Source organism: Ambystoma mexicanum, chromosome 9, assembly GCF_040938575.1.
Source record: "Ambystoma mexicanum isolate Mex_15411 chromosome 9, UKY_AmexF1_1, whole genome shotgun sequence".
Lineage (NCBI taxonomy): Eukaryota > Metazoa > Chordata > Amphibia > Caudata > Ambystomatidae > Ambystoma > Ambystoma mexicanum.
In genome coordinates this window covers 186,168,036-186,189,481 of record NC_090931.1, presented here as the reverse complement: position 1 = coordinate 186,189,481, position 21,446 = coordinate 186,168,036, and the positions used below count along the sequence as shown (strand labels likewise).

The window sequence follows — 21,446 nt, the reverse complement described above, 5'->3', positions numbered from 1 at the left end:
ACTACACACTTTAACTTGGTACTAAATACATTTTTATTTCCCTTTTTCTATTTTTTTCTTTTTATAATTTTGAGTCACTCTACTGACTAGCCATGTTTATTAATTCCTTGTAGTCCCCTATATAAAAGTGGTTCTGGGACATGATTGAACCTTGTACAAACATAGAAGTCATCTTTGGGTTGTGTTTTATCTTTGTTTTTTTCACTCCCTAGGGGCTTATTTCTTGCATATCTGACCTTCGGTCCTGAGGAAGGCGTCTTCTGTTTTAGTTCAATACGCCGAAACGTATCTGACCACGCCTGGTTGACGTTTTCAGCACCAAGGGGTGGCCCTTGTGCCTATATCTGGAAGGCCAGGACGCATACGTAGACCCCAGCAGAATTGTAAAACAATGGGCTAGTGCTTATACATGGATTAATTAACACTAGCAATCTACCTCCAATCTCCACAAAGAATAACAATTGAACACCTCTCTGGCACAGTTGGAGATTATATATGGTTTGGACTTTCATAATTTGAAGTTGAGTTTAAACTGAGCCATTTAGCAACACCCCCCAATGGAGGAGAGTAATTGAACTCTTGTGATACTTAGTGAAATTGTTATGCATTGGGAAGTCTTTTTCTCTTCCCTTATTTATTCATGATTACTTTTGCTTTTTCTGATTTCACAGATGTTCCTGTTTTGTTTGTTGACATCCAATCGTTATATTGATTTATGATTTATTTAAATGTTGGTAGTTTTTTGTGATATGCAATATACTTGAAGTTGAGCCTACTTTAAAAGAATATTGTTAATTGCCCTGTAAGGTGCGGTTGAGGCTCATGTACGAAAGACTATTTTATGTTTTATATTAAATGAAGAAAAGTATTTTTGAAGTCTCTAGTTAGAATTTATGTTCAGCTGAGTGAAAAAACTGAATGATATGTCCTTGTTAATGGCATGGAGTGTGCCACCATTTACATACAAAATGTTAATTTGAACACATAAAAAAAAATTCTGGACACCACCTGGAATTACGAATTAGCCCACCCAGAAAGTAGTGATCCTTTACTTTGGCATTCTCCTTGGTTTAATATCATTTGGTTGTTCATTTATTTGCTTTTTTGTGCAGTGAAAATGAGGTGTGTATAGGTAATTTAGATACCGTATCATCTATAGACTGTAACCTGTGGGGACAATTTTTGTTGGCTTGGGTGACATGAGTGGGGGCCTGCTGGCAGGTGCCCCTCAGTGCTGGGGGTGGGGGTGCAGGGGGACATGAGTGGGGGCCTGCTGGCAGGTGCCCTGCACTGCTGGGGGGTGGGGGTGCAGGGGGACATGAGTGGGGGCCTGCTGGCAGGTGCCCTGCACTGCAGGGGTGTGGGGGAGCAAGGGGACATGAGTGGGGGCCTGCTGGCAGGTGCCCTGCACTGCTGGGGGGTGGGGGTGCAAGGGGACACGAGTGGGACATGACATGCTCCACCCTTATGGCCAGCCTCCCCAGCCCAAAGACCCAACCAGTATTGCATCCACCCACATAGAAAAGGCAATTACATGAAACAACCCCAATGGCAAGTATGTAAATGAACACATGTCCGTCACACACACAATGGGTGCAAGTGAATGTGAAAACCCATATCATGACATGCACGAAACCAATGAGATAATACCACACATCAAAGTATGAAGAAAAAAATGTATTGAACACAACATGAATGTAATCTAAATCCAACACACAACAATGGGAATAATAAAAGAAAAGCTGCATGTCCGTTAGAGAATAAAAAACAAGAAATCATAATCCAAAGAAATGATGTCCAACAAAGCAAATCCAAGGGAAAAAAGAAAGTGAAAACCATTGCTCCAAAAAAAAACAATCCAATGGTGAACTATGTACAGATGAACAATCCAGGGTCCATGAGCCCAACTGATGAAATGAAACCTATCAGAAATACTACCTAATAAAAAAACTATATACAAAAACGTGGTGCATTGTCCAAGCGCAACCAAAATAAAGAAAAAAACGAAAGGAAACCTAACACTAACTATATACAATGGCGGCGGGCAAGTCCAGCAGCTCACTCTGTGGTGTCCCGGGCCAGGGCATCATCGAACTCCATGTCTATTTGCCAGAGGCGGGCCTCTGTCCTGGCCCCGAGGTCTCGCAGGTAGGCACTCGTGGCCTGTTCCAACTCCATGCGAGTTGCCTCGAGGCACTCTGCCCGCCTCAAAGCCCGACGCATGGAGAACTCCGCCCTGACCATGGTGAGCTGCGCCTCTTCCGCCCGCCGCCCCGCACCTATCTGCTGGCCCAACCGGTGCCACACGGAAGACACTCCCATTCCTGGGTCCTCCTGCCCTCTGGCCGATGCCTGCACCTCCGATGTCGATGGCCCCGAGCCATCATTGCTCCAACCTAGAGCCTGCTCCTGCTGCTACCAATGTCCTGTGTCCGAGAGGCAGATGACATGACACTCTCCCCTACCTGCGGACGGGCCTGGGACGGGGCCTCCCTGCTGTGCATGGTGGTGCAGTCAGTCACAGGGTCAGGGACAGCGACATGCACAGGCCCCTCTGTGGTGACCTGTGCTGCCTCCTGACCCCGGCCCTGGACTGCACCACTTGCACCAGTGGTACTACCCCCACCAGGCCCCATGTGCGGCTCAGTAGCAGGCTCCTCCTCCTCCTCTGTGGAGACCACCAACCTGGATGTCTCCACACCGTCTTCCGCCATTGGAAGTCCCTGTGGGGGCTCACCTGGCCCTTCCGCCACAGCCGTTATGGCAGACGCGGCACCAGCCCCCTCGCTCCCGGATGATGGTAATTCCTGTGAGGGTGGCTGGGCCTTGCGTCGCCGCCCAGTGGAGGCATCCCCGCTGCTTGGCTCCACAGCGCCGTCTCCACCCTCTTCTTCAATTGACGCTGCGTAGAGGGAGACATGGAACACAAGCTTCAGGGTACAGTACAAAATACCCTAGACAGGAAGCAATAACACATGAGTGGCACTGTCAAATGTCACTTCCATCCTGTCATTCCACAACACGTGGGTGAATGCACACAACACACATGCAGAAACAGTCCTGGCGCCTGCAATCAACATCAACATCCATGTAGAAGGGCCCCTGTAAACCAAGATGTTGCCTTCAAAGTCACATGCATCCATGATGTTTCAAAGTCACACACTTCTCAGGCACACACACATGTGCACCATACATGTACATGACATCAGCACCCATTCCTCACCCCCCTCCATGTCCAGGAACAGAGACAGCCATGCTTTCATGTGTGCATTCCGCATAGAGCTCCCCATGTTGCATTAAAACACATGCACCAACCATGTGGTTCACACATAACTGGTCTCACATGCATGACCATGATGTCTCTGCACACACACATCCATACATGGCCTATGTCACACATACAGGAAAGCATCAGACTACCAGCACACTGCAAAATGCCCTGTCTCACACAGCAATGCTTGGCCACTTACCGCTCAACTCCAGACGGGTCTGCCTCCGAAGGATCTGGGCGTGGAGCTCTGGGCCTACGCGTTCCAGGACCCTCATCTGGATGTTACTCATGGTGCCCAGCCCCCCTCCGCGAGGCGCCGGGACTTGTGGAGGGTCCTGGACCTGAAGTCCTCCCAGCGCTTCTTGACGTGCTTGATGTCGCGGGTTGCCACCCCCTCCGCGTTGATGGCAACCACTACGTCGTCCCAGATCCTCTCCCGTCCTTCCCTGTTGGCGCGTGATGTTCCGCAGAGGGCATCATAATGCCCCAGGACATGCTCCACCAGGACACCAACTTCGGTGGCAGTGAAGCTGGTGGTCCTCTGCCTCTCTGGCTGGGGGTTGCCAGTGGTGCCAGATGGAGATGTGCCCGACATGGCAACCCCAGAGGCAGGAGTGGGTGGGCAACTGGGTCCTGGGGAGCGTTGGTATCCCAGTCGGGAGTCTTCTGTTCCAGCAGGGTTGGACACAGCAACTGGACCCCTGCAGATGGCTGATGTGCAGGCACCAAATAGCAGGGCACGTGGGGAGCAGACAGTCAGGCAGCAGCAGATGGCAGGTGGGAGCGTGCTCGGGGCTCTGGGGGGCAGGAAAATGGCCTTCAGGGCAGGAGCGTGGTCTTCCGTGTGTGTATGCGTGGCCAGCTTGATAAGGAGTGATTTGGCACATGAAAAAATTGCACGTCGGCATGTAATTAGAGGAAAGGCCCTTGGCGCGTAAGCGGGTCAGCACACGTACGTGATTTCATTGGACCAATGGCCCTTAGCGCATAAGCGCGTCTGTGACGTATCGCGTACGGGCGTTGCCCTTTCGCGTGTAAAACTTCACGCGAACCCCAGGAGTGCACGTACTCCACTCGCACAGGCCCTTGCGCGTGTAAAACTTCCTGCGCACCCCCTTAATACACGTACCCTGCTCCAATCGCCTGTGAAACTTCACGCGAACCCCAGTAATGCACGTTCCCCGCTTGGCTTTTGCTGTTTGGCAGCCCTGTAAACTGGTCCAGGGTTAGCACAGCCCTTTGCTCTGGATTGGGGATTTTGATGGGTTTTCCTTGCGCGAGGGCGTTCTTGGGGGCGTAACTGGCGCTGCTGCAGGGGCGCTGCGCCACTCTGCACCACGGCTGGTTTTGGAGGCTAAAATCCATGAATACGCTGTGCGCGGAAATCTATTTTAGCGCACGCGGCTGGCGCAGACATTCGCACGTGCACACTGTGCGCCAGCCGCGTGCGCCCCTTGTGCGTGAAATTCTATGAATTACCCCATTTATATATTTGCATGTGGGATTTTGAGGTTCTTTCATGTTTTGTATATGGGCCCCACAATTAATTGAGGCTTTAGATTATGGTTTTTGTATTATAGAGTCCTGAGATTTTGTTACAGGCTTTTGTCCGGTTTTTTGTTTTGTGCATCCATACAATATAGTTGTGGATTTTGTTAGTGTCTGTTTTGTATGCACCCCCTTTTTGGCCTGTGAGCTCCTCTCGGCTTCTAGTTTACATATGCTTTTTGCCACCTGTTTTGTTTAATAAATATGTTTGAGATGTTTGGAAGGTTCTTCCTCTGGCTTTTGATCCATCTTTCTTTCAGGGACCATGTCGTGGGGATTCGCCATGTGTATGACCTCACAGAATGTATTTCTTTGCTCTTTCTTAGTTGGTGAGTATTCTCATCATACCCACTCTTGGTTTTTCAGGCTGTTTTCACTCGTTTGCTGCTCCCAGACCCAGGAAACCACCTAATTTACATGACTTCTCTTGGCACTCAGAACCTCTCAGCAGACCGCGATGCTGGTGAAAAGCATATCATCCCGTATCTGAATGCCTGCTTCCAGAGGTCTAAGGAAGAGGTATGTCTGTGCTGCAGGTCCAAATGTGCAAAATATAGCATTGGGGAGCAGATATTTTGTCATGTTTGTGACTGGTTGTTTTATTGAATTATTTTATGTGCGGGATGGGTGAAGTGAGGGACTGAAGTATCATTTTTCTTCTCTGGCATTAGGTGTGGAACATTTTTAGTTTGAGCTTTCCTTGGATAGTCCTCATCTAATGCTTTCTTTGACTTCATTCTAGAGGTATCCTCAATCCGTTTTGGTCGGGATAGCCCAAGGCACCAGGTTTCCCTGTTCTTGTATCATTGCACATCCGACTGTGTGGTCTCTGCTGTTACCCTGGGTTATCCCTACAGGGACGCCTTGTGTAAATGAGGTAAAAAGTCCAACAGCTGTACCATGTTCCTACAGTACAGTTAGTGGCGTACATCTGTTGTCATATAGAATCATAGCTACTGTCTTTTTTTGGAGAGCAAGGGCTACAGTTGCCAAATCAGATATGTTCTGTTGGTGAATTATGTGGATTCCAACATATGTCCACACCTGGAAGAACCCCCCACCCCCAAAATGTTGAATGATGCCGTCCCCAGTGATTGGGTAGCTGCCAAATGTTTGAAGGTATGTAATCCTGTAATTGGAAGCAGTGTGTCGGCCCCTAACCTTTCAGATCGCCAGATCTTAATCCCCTCCCATGTTGAACCATGGGGCCAGTCTGGAATCACCAAAGGAGACTGCCATTTGAAGAAGAATTGTGGGGAAGCTCTGGTCTTTGCTGCACTCCTCCAAGAATTGTTCTGAAGATGAAGCTGTACCCGGTATCTGCAGGCACCAAACTGTAATCAACCACAGAGAAGTGAGAACCTGTGAGTCCTTGGTCTAACCACAGGTAACTGAGAGCCTGCAATCTCTTCCCTTGACCCATTAGGCACAGCCGAGTTACAAGCTTCTAGGATTCTGTGCTCCCAGTAAACCATTGCTGCATAATTCCTGCATAGCTCTGACATGATGATCCAGAAGCACCAGCCAGATCCAACGCCTGTGTTTCATACCTAATGTAACAAAAGAATAGACTTCCCAGCAGATGCCCTAAGTACCATTGGCACTCCAGGGTGTCAAACTTCTACTAAAACTGACTCGCTGGACATCCCCTGTACCTCCCTGGTACCAGGTGTGCATCGCTAACAAATCTTACAACTGCTCCAGCTGGTCTTTCGTAGACGCAGCCACATCACCAGTGGTTCCACAGCAGTCCTTCATGCTTGAAGTTCTGCAGCTGCACCCAAACCACTGCTGTACCACCCAAACTCAGAAACGGACTCTGCTTCCATTCACTCAGATAACAGTATGAAAGGTAGCCTATCATTGGTCCTGCCTTCAACATTGGCTCCTAAACTTATCCAGTGGGTAACACTCGCCATTAGGTTGAGTATCCTGCTCAGCCAAACAGAAGCTGGACTGTCTCTCCGGTTGTTTCTTAAGACAAAAAAAAAGAGAAACCAGGCTACCCCTCCCTTAGACGTGGGAAAGGTGGGAGGACCTATTCGAAAGACTAGTAATATATTTAAACTAGTCATATAGAGTGACACTCGAGATTAAGCAGCTAAATCAAAATTTAATAGAAGGAACATGTTAATTCATTAGAATAGGGCAGTGCAATTGGTACCCCAAAAATTGACGTAAGTCTTAACATTAGCAGAAAGATATTTACATAAAAAGAATTGATTTATGTGCAGTACTAGATATGCAACACATTTTCACTGTCATCGAACACATTTCCTCAGTTAAGAACTATAGAAATAATCCCTGAAAGTATATAAATTGCACTGCCCTATTCTGATGAATGTTTATAACATGTTCCTTCTATTAAATTTTGTTTTAGATGCTTAATCTTGAGTGTGACTCTGTATAACTAGTTTAAATATATTACTAGTCGTTTGAATAGGTCCTTCCACCTTTCCCACATCTAAGGAAGGGGTAGCCTGGTCTCTCCTTTTTTTTTTTTTTTTTTTTTTTTTTTTTTTTTTTGCTTCTTAGTGTACTTTGCCTTTCAGTACCATGCCCCCCTTAAACAAAAAAGAAGGCTTCTGCCCTTGTCTTTTTCCTGTTTTTTATGACATACTGGATCCAGGTTGAGCTAAATGTGGCAATTCGACAAAACACATGTATGCATTTATTTACACAAGGAGAGGGATAGGGTAAATGCCTGCATGGTTTGGGTAATTTCAACAACACAATAGGGTTCCCTCCTTGGGACTGGTCTCTTTGTGTCAGGTTAGGAAAAACAAAAAACAGTGTTTGAGTAATGTCTATTATGGAGATGCTAGTCTCCTCATGGTGCACTAAATGCAATATACACTCTGAGATATATCGCCTAGCACTTATGTGCTCAAATCTGGCCTGTCAGTCTCTCTCCCTCTCTTATTGTTTCTCTCTCTCTCCCTTCCTCTTTTTCTCTCGCGTCCCCTGTCATTGGTTCTTTATCTCCCTCTCGTTGCTTTCTCTCATTTTCCACTCCCTTGTTTCTTTTTTCTTCCCCTCTCTCATTTTGTATTCTCTTTTTTTTTTTTTTTTGTAAATTTGATTTTATTAAGTTTTACAAGTGTGAGTCATGGTACAACAATAAGAAAACCAGTACATATCTTATCTATCAGTAGAACTAAGCTATAAAACTCCATGTATTCCGTGTTTGTCCAGCAGACACGATCTCCATACATAATGTTCGAGTATAAACATGACTTCCCCCCTCCCTCCCCGTGGTCAGGCAGTGTTTAGTACAATTCTTGCAGCATTCATCGTGTGGTAATCAGAGTTAGTATATGTTGTCGGAAACTTCCGCAGTCCTGAGAGGACACTTTAGTGTGGGCGGACTCAGTATTATTTAGGTCTCGTTTCGCTCTTCTGTTCTTGGGGTGGTCAATTGAGGAGTCCGTTGGGTAGGTGTATGTTCTTGTATTCGATCCAGAGGGCTTCGATCTGCGACGATCTTCCGTGTAGTGACGCTGTGATATGTTCCATTATGCAAATGTTGTTGGCAACGTTGATCCATTCGCTTTTCGTAGGGGTTATGGGGGCTTTCCATTTCATTACCAGCGTTGCTCTTGCTGCTAATAGCCGTTGCGGAGCTATATCCTTTATTTTGATCCAGTCATCCTCATCCTTCTCAAGGCCGAAGAGCATGAGGTAGGGATTAGATGTTCTGGTAATGCCGTCAACCTCCTTGATCCAGCCCAACACTTCAGACCAGAAGACTTTTATTCGGGGGCACCCCCACCACATGTGCCAATAGTCTGCTTTTTCCCCACATCCCCTCCAGCATTCTGGCTTGATTGTTTGGAACATTTTGGATAACCTGACTGGGTCGTATTGCCATCTATGCAGTAACTTGATTGCGTGGAGCTTGTATTGGTTTGAGATGGATATTTGTGTGGCCGCTTGGCATATGGTGTCCCATAGGTCCGGTGTGATCTGTTCAGCAAAGTCTTTTTCCCATCTGCCTTTCAGTGCGTCCGTGTTCACTCCCTCCCCTCCTATCAGTGCCCTGTACATGTCGGATATTAGGCCCTTCATCTCAGTTCTTGAATCAAGTATTTTTTCAAAGGGAGTGAGATCTCTCATAAATTTAGGCTTCCACAGAGGTCTCGTCAAAACGCCTTTAATTTGTATATATTGGAAAGTGGATAGTGGACCTATTCCGAGGGCTTCCGTTAGTTCTGGGAGAGGGATGAAGGAGTCTTTTCTTTGTAGTTGCCCAACTCTTTCTAATCCTGCCTCATACCATGCTTGGAATCGTCCTACATTTGGAATGTGGTCGTTGATTCCGGGAGACCATAAGTAGCTCAAAGGGGCTGGCCAGGTGGTAATGTTTTGCATGTTCTTTCCTTGTGTCCAGATGTCCCAGATGGTGCTCAGTATGGGGTGACCTTTGAGTTTTCTTCGAATTCTGTCCTTCGGAGCCCAGAGCCATTCCGAGACCGTGGCTGGTGAGAAATAGTGATTGTCCATATTGACCCAATGGATGTCTGTTTGATTACGCAGATGTGGGATTAGAACTCTTAGTTGGGATGCTTCGTAGTATTTGTGTAGGTTAGGGAGTCCGACCCCTCCCTTGTCTTTGGGGAGTGTTAAGATCTTATACGGGATCCTCGCTTTCTTCCCTTGCCATAAGAATCGGAGCATGGCCCTTTTGGTTTCAGTAAAGAAACCAATCGGGATCGTGATGGGTAACATTTGGAAGGGGTATAGGAATCGCGGGAGGGATACCATCTTTATTGCATTAAGTCGACCGAGCCAAGATATTGTGAGCTTATCCCATCTTGCCAGGTCGGACCGGAACTGGTTTAGTAGGGTAGGGAAGTTGGCCTCGTATAGGTCACTCAGCTTTTTCGTAATTTGTATCCCCAGATACTGTAGTTTTGTGTGTTCAATTTTAAGGCCCAGGGGAGAGAATTTGGTGATATTTTCATCTTCTGAGCCTTGAAGGGGGAAGAGTGTCGACTTAGTTTTATTTACTTTGAACCCTGAAAGTCTACCGTATTCTTCCAGCAGACAGAGGGCTCGAGGGATGGAAGAAAGGGGGTTAGTAATGTGGAGGAGGATGTCATCTGCATAGAGGGCAATTTTGTATTCCGTCGACCCCATTCGAATACCCTCTAGGATGGGGTCGGCCCTCATCGTTATTGCCAGGGGCTCTAGTGAGAGTGCAAAGAGAATTGCCGAGAGGGGACATCCCTGTCTAGTCCCACATTGCAAGTTAAACCATCTAGAATATTCACCGTTCACGAATATTGAGGCTTTAGGGTCTGAGTATACTGCTTGTATTGCTGTCCTAAACCTCGTGCCCATTCCCACTTTACATAATACCGCTTTTAGGAATCCCCATTCCACCCTGTCAAAAGCCTTTTCTGCGTCGATAGAGAGTAGGACCGGGTCATTATCCAGGGTCTGGGATGTATGAATGAGATGGAGGGTTTTGCGCATCGTGTCAGCCCCCTGTCTCCCGAGTATAAATCCAACCTGGTCTGGATGTATGAGTTGCGGGATTAGCGTTTCCAACCTTGCAGCCAGGATTCTAGTATAGATTTTCGCGTCAAGGTTAAGCAGGGATATGGGGCGGTACGAGGCACATTTTGTGGGATCCCTCCGTGCCTTGGGGATCACTGTGATCAGTGCCCTGGTAAAGGAGTCCGGGGGCTTCCCCGTGTCCATTATCTCATTGAAAAGGGTCGTCGGGAAGGGAGACAGTATTGCAATGAAGGTTTTATAGAATCCAGCAGTGTAGCCATCTTCTCCCGGGGATTTACCTAGGGTTAGTCTCTTTATGGCAGCTTGGACTTCCGATTCTGTGATAGGGGATTCCAACAGTTCAGCATCTTGTTGTGATATGTGGGGGACAATTATTGAGGACAGGTACGTTTCAGTATCTATTTGTTCAGGGTTAACTTCAGAGGAATAGAGTGCCTCGTGAAAGTTGGCGAAGGATTCTGGAATAGTAGTGTGAGCGTATGACGTTTGGGAGTTGTCCTCAGAGATTTCTAGTACTCTTCGTTCAGCTCTCTGCTCTCGAAGCCTGGCAGCGAGAAGCGCATCTGACTTGTCCCCCTTTTCATAGAATTTTTGTTTCAGAAACCTCAATTTGCGCACCACTTGCTCGTGTTCTAATAGTTTCAGTTCGTTTCTTTTATCTCTGGCTCTACTCATTTTTATGGGATCTAATTCTGCGTCTGGGTCGGGTTTGCTCTCCAGTTGGTGAATTTCTGTTCGTAGCTTCTGTTCGATAAGAGTACGTTCCCTCTTTTTTGAGGAGCCTTCTCTTATCAGAATTCCCCTCCAGGTAGCCTTTCCTGCCTCCCAGACGGTCTGTTTGGACGTCTCCCCATTATCATTTGTTTCGAAGAATTGGGAGATTTCCATCTCCATTTCGGCTCTGAAGACTGCGTCTTTCCAGAGGCTCTTATTGCAGCGCCATTTGCCACTCCTGGTCGGAAGATTCGCCCACTGAATGTCTGTGAGGACCATGTCGTGGTCCGACCAAGTGATCGGGGTTATGCCTGCTTTAGCTGTAGCCTCAGCGAGGGCTCTGGATAGGTATATGTAGTCAATTCGGGTATACGTATTGTGTGGAGCGGAATAGAAGGTGTAACCTCGTTCTTCGGGATGATGTGCCCTCCACGCGTCTATCATATTATACATTTCCATCATTTGCGCAAGCTCAGTTGGCTCAAGTCTGTTCTGGTGGCTCGTGTTGGGGTTCCCAGGTTTTCGATCTTTGACCGGGTCCGCCCATTGGTTAAAGTCTCCGCCTAAAATAATGTGCCCGGTGGCTTCTAGTAATATCTTGGGAATCGTTCTGGAGAGGAATCTCGATTGTCCCGTGTTCGGGGAATACAGGGTCGCAATCGTTACGTTCACCTTACCTATTTGCCCATTTACGAGCAGAGCTTGTCCTTCCACATCAGACCATGTCCTGGTAGGGGTGAATGCTATGCCTTTTCTAATGAGGATTCCCACTCCTCCTTTTCTAAACGGGCCAGAGCCCCAGTATTCGTTCCCAACTCGTTTCCCAAGGATCGGTCTTTCTTCTCCTTTTATATATTTCGTTTCCTGCAGGAGGAGGATATCTATTTCAGCCCTACGGAATTCTCTGGCGACGAGGGACCGTTTCGTCGGTGAATTGAGTCCTTTTACATTGTGTCCCGGCTCTCAAGGAGACATTTTTCCTTGTGTTAGTGTCAGTTGTCATTGCTCTTTCTCATGGGAAACAGTCTCTTCGTGTGTAATTGGTACTGCTTTTTACTTGTGGAGTGCTTGCTGCTGCGCTTGTTTTGGTTTACTATGTACGCTGCTTTGACCCGCCTCGGCCCTGTGGCCTTTCCCTCCCCCTCCCTCCATCCCCTCCCCATTCCTAATTGAAGGCGTCCGATCGAACCCGGCATGTTGCTCCAGGTCGGCATCGGACCACTTGGGGGGGCCCGTTACTTCACGCCCCTTAACCAAATAAGTTATCTTTGTCCGGAGTGAGCCCCTCCTTGATTCCCCCCTAATTTTTGTCATTAGAGTCAGGAAAACGTGTATGTGTTCGTATCGCCTCATTACATCATTCACTTATTTAATTGGAACTGGCTTACCAGTGTCGCTTGGGTTCAGTGATCTGCTTCTGGGGAGATATTGCCTCTCCGGAATTTTCGTGACCCCTTTACTTTCTTTCTCCTGGGGCCTTGGATTCGCCACTCTCGTCCTTCTCCATGCGTCTCTCCTAGGCTGGCCGCCTCTCCCCGAGTGCCAAGAAGGTCAGATATGCATGTTTGTATTTCGTTCTCGGATCTCGGCCTGAATCTGGTTCCCTCTCATTCGAATGAAAGTGAGAAGGGGTAGCCCCACCTGTATCGAACGTTCTTTTCTTTGAGCATCTTTGTGAGTGGACCACATGTTTTCCTGAGAGCCAGGGTCAGGGAGGAAAGGTCTTGGTATATTGAGATTTGTGCTCCCCCTAGCGTGATCTCGTCGCTCCTTCTGGCTTTTTCGAGAATTCTAGCTTTGTCTCTGAAGCGATGGAATCGGGCAAGAACCGATCGTGGACCACCTGTGGGGCCACCTGCTCTATGTATTCGTTCCGTTATTGGTTCATCCACTTCATCGTCTGCTGTGAGGAGTCTGATAATGTTGTGAAGTGTTTCCTTGAGGTCCGCCTCCGTTTCCCCCTCTTTCTCAGGAATTCCAAAGATGCGTATATTGTTCCTTCTTTCTCTATTTTCCAAATCGTCCAGTTTGAGTCTGAACTCATCTTCTTTGCGTTCCAGGTCCTTCAATCTCTGTTCATGTTGTATCTCTAACGTGTCGATTGAGGTCTGGTTATTTTCCACCCCTTCAAGCCTGTCCTCCATGCTGTCGAGTCTTTGGGTGATCCTGTCTATTTTGCCTCCTATGTTAGTGCCCAAGTTCTTTATTTCGCCCAGAAGGGCAGCAATGTCTCCTTTCGTTGCCGCCGCCAGTTCATTTCCCGTAGTGATGTTGTTTGCCATTGCTGGTTCAGTCAGGGCGGGAGAAGTGGGGGCGTAGGCGAAGTGCAGGAGCTTGTGCTTGAAGTTCATGCAGGGTTTTGATGGTAATGTCGTGGTTCCTTCAAAGCGACAGGCAGAGGAGGCACACACCCCTGTTTTGGGGGCCTTACCCTCTGTACTGATCCGTTACAAGGCACATGGGGTAGTACCCTCTTGGCAGTGGTGGATTGATTGCAGCTTTAGGTTTGGGTATTGACAGTATACTGCTGTGATGATGGCGGGGAGTGCGTACTCGGTTCCTTTGAATGGAGGGGGCACACGCCCTGTGTCCAGGGGCCTTACCCTCCGTTTGGTATGTTTTCTGTTTCGCCGGCGAGGTGTACTCCGGGGGGGGGGGGCCCCCCTCAGGATTGGAGATGCCTCGCGCGTGTTCTCAGGTGAATCGCAGCACCGTTTGGTACACGTGCCAAGATTTGGGGTCTCACCCCTGGTTTACCTCTAGTGTCGCTTTCTCCGTTCGACACTACGGCGTTCTCTGCCGGGGTTCGTGGTTCGGAGGGTTGTCCCGCTCACCTCCACTATTAGTGGGGCCTAGGCAGATTGTAATTCTGGTGGGTTTCTCGTCTCACTTTCAGGAGTGTGTGTGGTTTACCGGTGGGGCCCCTTTAAAGGGTGCAGGAAGCCATCAATTACCTTCTGGAGGGCCAGTCCGTGGTGGGGTGGTTGTTTCCACGTACCCGTTTGCCGTGGGTGCACCTCGCTTCTGGAGTGGAACCGAGCGTGTTGTGTAGACTCTCCCCGTTTTGGCTCCTGGGTGGTCCGTTAGGTGGTCCGTGGGTCGCTTGGGGCAGAGGCCTCTTCTCTAGTAAGCGCAGAGTGCTTCAGCGACGTTAGGTCCCCCTCTGGAGCGTCGGGATCCACCGGAGAGTTTGGGGGGGGGGGCAAGATGAAGCGTCGAGTCCCAAAACCGCTCACGAGGAGTGGGTCCGCAGCCGCTACCCGACGTGGGCCGGGGGCGGTGGATTGCAGATGTCGGGTGGCCCTGAGCTCTCAATGTTAGGCTGCTCGAAGGGGGGCGGGCAGTGAACAGGCCTCGCCACGCGTTATGGGTCCTTCGTGGATGCCAGGCAGGGGAGGTTTCTTGAACGGGGGTTCGGGTGGGTTCAGGGCTAGGGCACCCACCTGTTCATGTCGGGGATCTGCTCAGGGCCGTGGTCATCCGCGCTCGTGTAGGCTCCGTTTGCGGGTTCGTGTTGTGGGCTTTTCCCGAGAGTGCCCTGCAGCGCACGTGTGCCGGGTTGGTTTCGCTTTCTCCCCGGTCCGGACGGCCGCGGCTTGTGAGTCGGATTTCGTCGGGATCCCAGGCCCGTTTTCGCTCAGGGTTTTTCCCAGTGCTGGGGGAGATATTCGCACAGCAGCTTCACGCTTTTTCTCCGGTGGGGGGGGGTCCAAAAAGTGGGGGCTCAATCCATCTTTTTGGGCGGCTGCAGCGGAGCTCACGCAGAGTTCATGGATGTCTCTGCGCCCCCTGGTGGCCACCTTTGTATTCTCTTTTTAATACAAAAGATTTCTTTCTGCAAATTTCTCTCCATTGACAGCAGTGGAACCCCCAGCTATTTGCTATGGCTTGAAACCTGCTCTTACATTTGGATTCAAGTAGTCTTTTTACTATACTGCCCTTGCTTGACTCGCGTTAGGACGTTCTGGGTGCATTGGTCTGCCCATAAGGTTAACAGTGTAAGAAAACTCTGTCCCCCGTGCAAGATACCTGTATTTTATTTTCTTTTTTACTGTAGCACACATCACTGTCCAGTGAAGCGCTGCAGTGGTACTTTGCATCCTTTTTTCTTTTTCTATAGTAAACATTTCTTACCTTTTTAGATGTGTGTAGGACGGGCATAATGCGATTTTCAGTATCATGTACTCTGAATGCCTGTGCTATGTGGTTTTCACCATCTTCCTGCCCACTCGAGGTCCATAAATGCCATATTTGGCATATTTTTGCAGGATCCAGCTTGGATTCCCAGGCAAAGTGAGGTTGTTTGTGAGACCTGGCCGTAAATGAGGGTTGGGACGGTCTCAACCCAATTCAGACTCCAATAAGAGGGTGTCTGTTACTGGGCAGATGTGGGGTTTGCTGTTGTCCATCTTTCAACAGCCCATACCTTTTTGAGTGGTGCAGGCCCTTGCCATTGGTGGGCTGTGGATACCAAGATCGACCGCTGTAGCCAAAACCCTAAATGCTGAGGACAACCATTGCCAAAGCCAATTCCCGGTGAAGCCCGGCCTCTTGCTTCCATCCTTGTAGACCCTCATTGGTATTTTGAACCTTGGACTGGAGGTGGCCAACCAGTCTGAACCCCTCAATGAGAAGTCCAATATCTGGACGGATCGGAAGTGCCCCGGGACCATCCTGTCCAGCCTTTGCAAAGTCCTCTGTGCTGCACCGGTCACCATCCTGAGCTGGAGCTTGGGGACTCTGCTTGATGACTTGTGACTGAAGACCATCTCTCCTGCTGCGGCTCTCCAAAACAAAGGGGAACCTTCTTGGAACAGAGTCTTCCTCCCTGCCATAAATCTTGCATGCTGCCCCCTCAATCGGGGAGATCTTTGTCCTGGCATTCTCCTCATGTCATTGGATCACCAATGGCTGCTATCCTGAAGTGCCTGGAGTCCCCATGCTAGATTTTCAGAACCATCCTACTAGAGCACAGAATCGCCACCTAGCCTGAACCAATCACAACTGCGACTTCAGCCACTGCAAACGTGGCACCTGGATCCCTTGAAACTGGACCAGTGGCAGAAGTGGCCCCAAGAGTGGTCACCCAATAAATCGGAGTAAGCTGTGCATGCATGCACACTTCTGCTCCCCACTTTCTAGCTCTCCCTTGCCTGGTTGTCATTGGTTGAGTTTTGGGCCAGGACCACTGCTAGAGTAGCCCCTAGTGTGGTGGGATTGGGAGAATATCCCTAAAACCTTTTACTTAACTTCTAAACTCCAACAGTGCTTTAGTCTACAGTTGTATCCAACCTATTGGATTCACCAAAGCTTGTTCTAAGGAGGCTTTAATGACTTTCTGCACCCTACATAGGTACTTACTTGCAGCCTTGACTCTGTTTAGACAGTAGGCCTACTTGCCTGGTAAGGATGTACTGCTGAATCTATAGAGGCCTTATACTTTTAACAGCAGGGTATATGGTTACTGATTTTAAATGAATGGTTTTCTACCTTTACTACTTATGTTTTTTAGTTACATTGATTTGGACTGTTTTTGCTGTTTTCAATTGTAATGTGTGGGATCTTATTTTGAGGTCACCTGCTTTGTACATATGTGTTTTAGTGATAGCTGCGTGACTTCTACTTCACCTGCTTAGAGTTAAATGTCTAATAAATGTGTTTGTTCTCTGGTGTTGGCTATTTCATTTCAGTGCTTTATGAAGTTTACTGTACTACTGCAGGCTCCCAATAGCTCCTGAAGTGTGACTTGTGGATCTGTGTGCTTTAACCGAAGCACACCTACCCGAGCCCCCACCCTTTCGAATTCCGCCCACCAAGCCCCTCTCCTGCGATCCAACCCGCTGAATCCGTATTTGTCATTTAGTACCCATGGCCTCTTCTCTCTTTGCTAATCTGCAGGATTGGGGGGTTCAGCCCATATTCCCCTCCCAGCTGCCTCTCGCCCCTCTCTAACCTGTGCACTCAAGGGGGGGAGGTACGTTGCTCCCCACGATCCTGCCAGAGACCCAGCCTGCCCCATACCCCCACTCCTCCCACACCACCCCTGTACCCCTTAACCCCACTCCCTACCGCAAACTCCCATAATCTCTATCTGTTCATCCTAGCCACGCCATGCTCCTTTTCCTTGCTTTGTGCAATGAACACTGGAAAGGTAAAACGGATAATACTTTAATCCGTTCCTGTGTTTGCTGCACAGGCAAGTTGGTTCTCCATAGGTTTGGTGACCTGTGTTCAGCAAAGATGGATTTGGTGAATCCATCTTTGCCTGGCATGGGTGAATCTAGTTTTACTGCTCAGTTTACATTACCTTGATAGAGTGTGGCTAAACTGAAGTATCCCTTACCCTGTTCACTAACTATAGCGATCTCTCAGACCTCCCCCCACAGGGCTTGTTCTAAAAGTTCATCTTAGATATTGTGACGAATCCCAGGGAATTGCCACTGCTCCCATGGGGAGAGCCTCTTACCATGAGGCCAGGACGGTGAGGCTGCTACCTGATTATCCCCCTGTGGGTGGTACTCGGCGGGAGGATCTCATGGGCAGGGAAACCCCATATGGGACCAGTGACAACTAAAGGGGGAGGCGGGGGGAGAATGCAGTATTCCCATCCTACACTCCTACCTCCCTTGTCCTCCTACCTTACACTCACTTGTATAAGGTTCTGCAAAGTAGAAGGCTCTATCCTCGTAGGACATACTGGAGGAGGAAGAGTAGGTACTACCCATACAGAGTACATAAAGGAACTGAGACGAGGAGGATCCCACGTAACCCAGTGGAGAGTAATAAGGATAACACTGGGACGAAGGTCTGCGGAGGAATAGCGAGCACAATGCAGAACCAAGATACGCATTCTATTCAATATGGACATTTGAAATACATATAAAGGGAGGAAGGACTGCAAAGTTGGTCGGATCCACCTTGGAGGAGCCATGAGAGCCAGCACAGCTGAGAAGAGAAAGCAGTGTGGGGTGCTGAAAAGGAAACAAGGAGCTCTGGGACTGGTGTGGAGTGGGAGGACATTAGCAGCCCTGCCAAAAGAAGCCCCAGGCATTCCTAACCAATTGACCGCGTGAGAGGGGAGAGCTGCACAACCCACAAAGCTTGCTGCTGCAGCGAGAAGACAGACCACGATAGTCAGGGAAGCCCCAGAGCTGATTCCAAAAGCCAGGTTAGGCCCAGGACTAACGCAGACAGAAGGTATTCTTGCCGCTAGGCCCCCAAGAAAGTAGTGGAGCCCAAACGAGGCGAGCATGCCAGAACCACAGGGTCTGGGACCCTGACCAAAGGAAAGAAATGCTATCCTATTTTGGATCGCATGATGGCACTTGGAAGGAGAGTGAACCAGGTCTTGAGAAGCTTCAACAAGACTAGGGGAAGGGAGACCTTCCCCAGCAGCCACTGTGTTACATAGGAAGCCTGAGAAAGGGCAGGGGAAGGGAGACCTTCCCGCAATAGACTTGAGCAACCCAAAAACCTGAGGAAGATGAGGGAGAGGCTGTCATCCCTCTAACCCATTGAACTGGGGCCAGAGTGGAGGGAGTCTTCCCACTGGTTAAAGTTGAGGAACCATATATTCCGAAGACGACACAGTGAAAATGGCTATGTTGGAGAAGGAACACTGATTGTGAACTATGTTTTGAGCAACCCACTAAAATGGGAACATTGTAACTTTCGACCAAGACTGCAACCGGAGGACGGAAGGCGTGCCCTCAGAACAGTCTCAATTGTGAATTGCTGAACCCCCTGCCCACCACAGTTCAGAATGTATGGGAATTAAATAGGTTTTTGACACAGCACGGTGGACTCTTGTAATTTGCACATCTTGAGAGTTTCCATAGTACTTTCATTAGTGTTAAGGATAGTTAGGGGTTTTCCTTCTTTTATTCTCATCTAATAAGTCTTCACCATGCCACCATTATGACACTTGTACTTCTGCACCCTTACAATATCTATCTATCTAGCTCTCACCTCTCTCCTCCCCAATCAGTCTTCATTCACCTTTCCATGTTTAACTTTCTTTCGTGGTCTCCGATTGGTTCGATGTACTCTGTTTGCATGTGGCATCCCTATTCGTTCTTTATGTACATCACAATTGACCTTAAGTCTGTGCTCTACTGATGAAAGGCCCATCAGCTATGTTTATTATGGGAAGTGCCACTGTTCTCCAGCGTAATCTGTTGGAATGTTGGACCTAGCTCCCCAGGTTTGGCCGGCTTCCTTTAGCCTTTGCTTCACTATCAGCCTGGCAAATCCTATCTCCACACTGGTAAGACTGTGCATAAGTCCCGGGCTGCCCTCTATGAGCACGGGCTTTTCTTATTCTATGGGTACCTGATCTGTAAGCTCTGCTCCCCTCTTTTCTGCTGTATAAATCTTTTGGTAAAAGTAATTCAGAACAGGTGAGCCACCATTATCTAAGCCATCTGAGCTGAAACTAAGGCTAACCTTTCTCCAGATCTTCATAGGGGCACTACTGAGGGTGCTATCTGATGAACTAGAATGGTCCAACTTTCTCTTCAGTGGTAACATCGCTTAGACTAGGCTATGGTCAAAATGATGAAGGGAGAGAGGGGGGTCCTCTGCAGCTCCCTCCCTTTATTGCTTCCAGCTAGTTTATGCTGTAGATTAGCTTACCTGGGCTGCCGAGACTCCAGTGGGTCTTGAGACAAATGTAGGGTGCTGGGCAAGTCCTGCATTACCATCTCTTGTGTACCGGGTACATTTTCACACTTTTCACGAAATCTGAAGCTTATTTTCACAACGTCCCTTTTTATCCAAAGTGATAGTTTTACCATGAATTCTTATCCAACCTGCTCCCCATGTGAGAGTTGACCTTGAATGCTTGATCCAGTGCTACCACTTGGTGAGTCAAGAAAATCTGAAGGACCCCATTGCCTAGCTTTAGAAAGATGCCTTTTGTTATGGGCTGGGGAACAACTGATGATTCAAAGTCAAGGTTTATGATTCAAGTATTTATTACAAACAGAAAATGAGGGATTCGTTTTAACTGGGGTCACTAAGTGGGGTTCTTCATTTAGACTGTGTTCTCCAGTCCTTTCTTCCCTATAAAGCGTTCCTTCCTGGTTGGGAAAAGTCACTCAGTGTTTTTGTATTTAAGTGCCTCGCATTTGCTCTGATGTGATTACTTCCTTGGCTCTAGTAGAGCATTGGGATGTCTTTTAGCTTGCTCTGGTAGAAACCTGGCACCACCACTTGTCGTGCCATTGATTGTCTGAACGTCATCCATTTACCAGATTCTTTGTCCCCTGAGATTTCTTCATTTAACCCCTGGTCTGTGCTGCAGGGACATTCCCTGGGAGTTACTCCTCCACCAGCTAAGGAGCCTCTCTAGGAGCTTAATACCAGACCACTCTGTTCTCTTGCTGTCCCACTTCCTGGTCACATCCCCCAACCTCCTTTCTGATTTTCACCACCTCTGCTATCCTTATTCTCGCTTTTCTTCTACTTGACATTCCAGCATGGATCTGCTCCTCCACTTTTATGTGCCCGTCTTCTTTTTGCCTCCTTCCTCTTCACTGTTGTCTTTCTGTACTCCTCCTCACAATCTCTCTGCACCACCTCTTCCACTTTTCCTCTTTCTTCCCTAGTGCTCCTCAACTCCTCCCATCCTCTGCAGACCTTAACATGTCCCCTCCTACTCTGTAACATTCCTCGCCAACCCCTTCACCCCCGTTTCTCCTTCTCTGAAGCTTTCCTCTTGCACGCTCCTCTTGACACTACCTACAACTAGCTCATACACCACGCTTTTTTTTGCCTGCTCCCTTTTATACTGATGTAGGGTGGCTCATGCAGAGTAATGGTTCAAGGGTTCTCAGTTGGATGTTAATGTTGTGAGCGAGCATTGTGAGCTTCTTGCTTGCGGTGGAAGTACAGAACTATCATCTGATGTCAGTTTGCTAATGGGCCCATGCACAGCTCCACCAGCCATCAGTGGGCTCATCTTGGATTTGCATTTTGTACTGCTGCAGCAGCTGCCCACCAGCTTTCTTGTGGTAAGTGATGTTTGCATACGGCTCGATTAACTGACAGCAGAGCAGTACTGCAAAGGATTCGCTTATTGGTTTACATTTGCAATGGTGCATGGGATGTAAAGTAGCAGACGTGTGATTTTGTTGAAACCAGGCCTCCTCTTTGTTATGGTGGGTTACATATTCCTGCTGTTATGGGTCCATGGCCGGCAGAGTCCTTTTGAAGCACCTACTCTGTGACATTTGCATGTTTCTTTAGTCATGATTGGCACATGGCTTTTTGGGGTGCCATAGTTTCTGAAGCATACAAGGCTCGGTATGCACTCAGGAGTCCTGGGGAATACCATGGGGTTACTTCACATAGCAGGTGGTGCCTCCCAAACCCCATGATTTCCCCAGTC

General features: G+C 48.4%; 1 protein-coding gene across 4 annotated transcripts in view; it reads left to right on the top strand.

Moving 5' to 3' along the window:
• Window positions 1-21,446, top strand: part of UBE4A (ubiquitination factor E4A) — a 915,337-nt gene that overhangs the window by 168,332 nt on the left and 725,559 nt on the right. For all 4 annotated transcript variants that reach the window (XM_069614443.1, XM_069614440.1, XM_069614441.1 and 1 more), the window contains one exon: window positions 5,186-5,338. In XM_069614443.1, coding sequence (XP_069470544.1) covers window positions 5,186-5,338 — 153 coding nt within the window. The remainder of the gene's footprint in view (window positions 1-5,185; window positions 5,339-21,446) is intronic.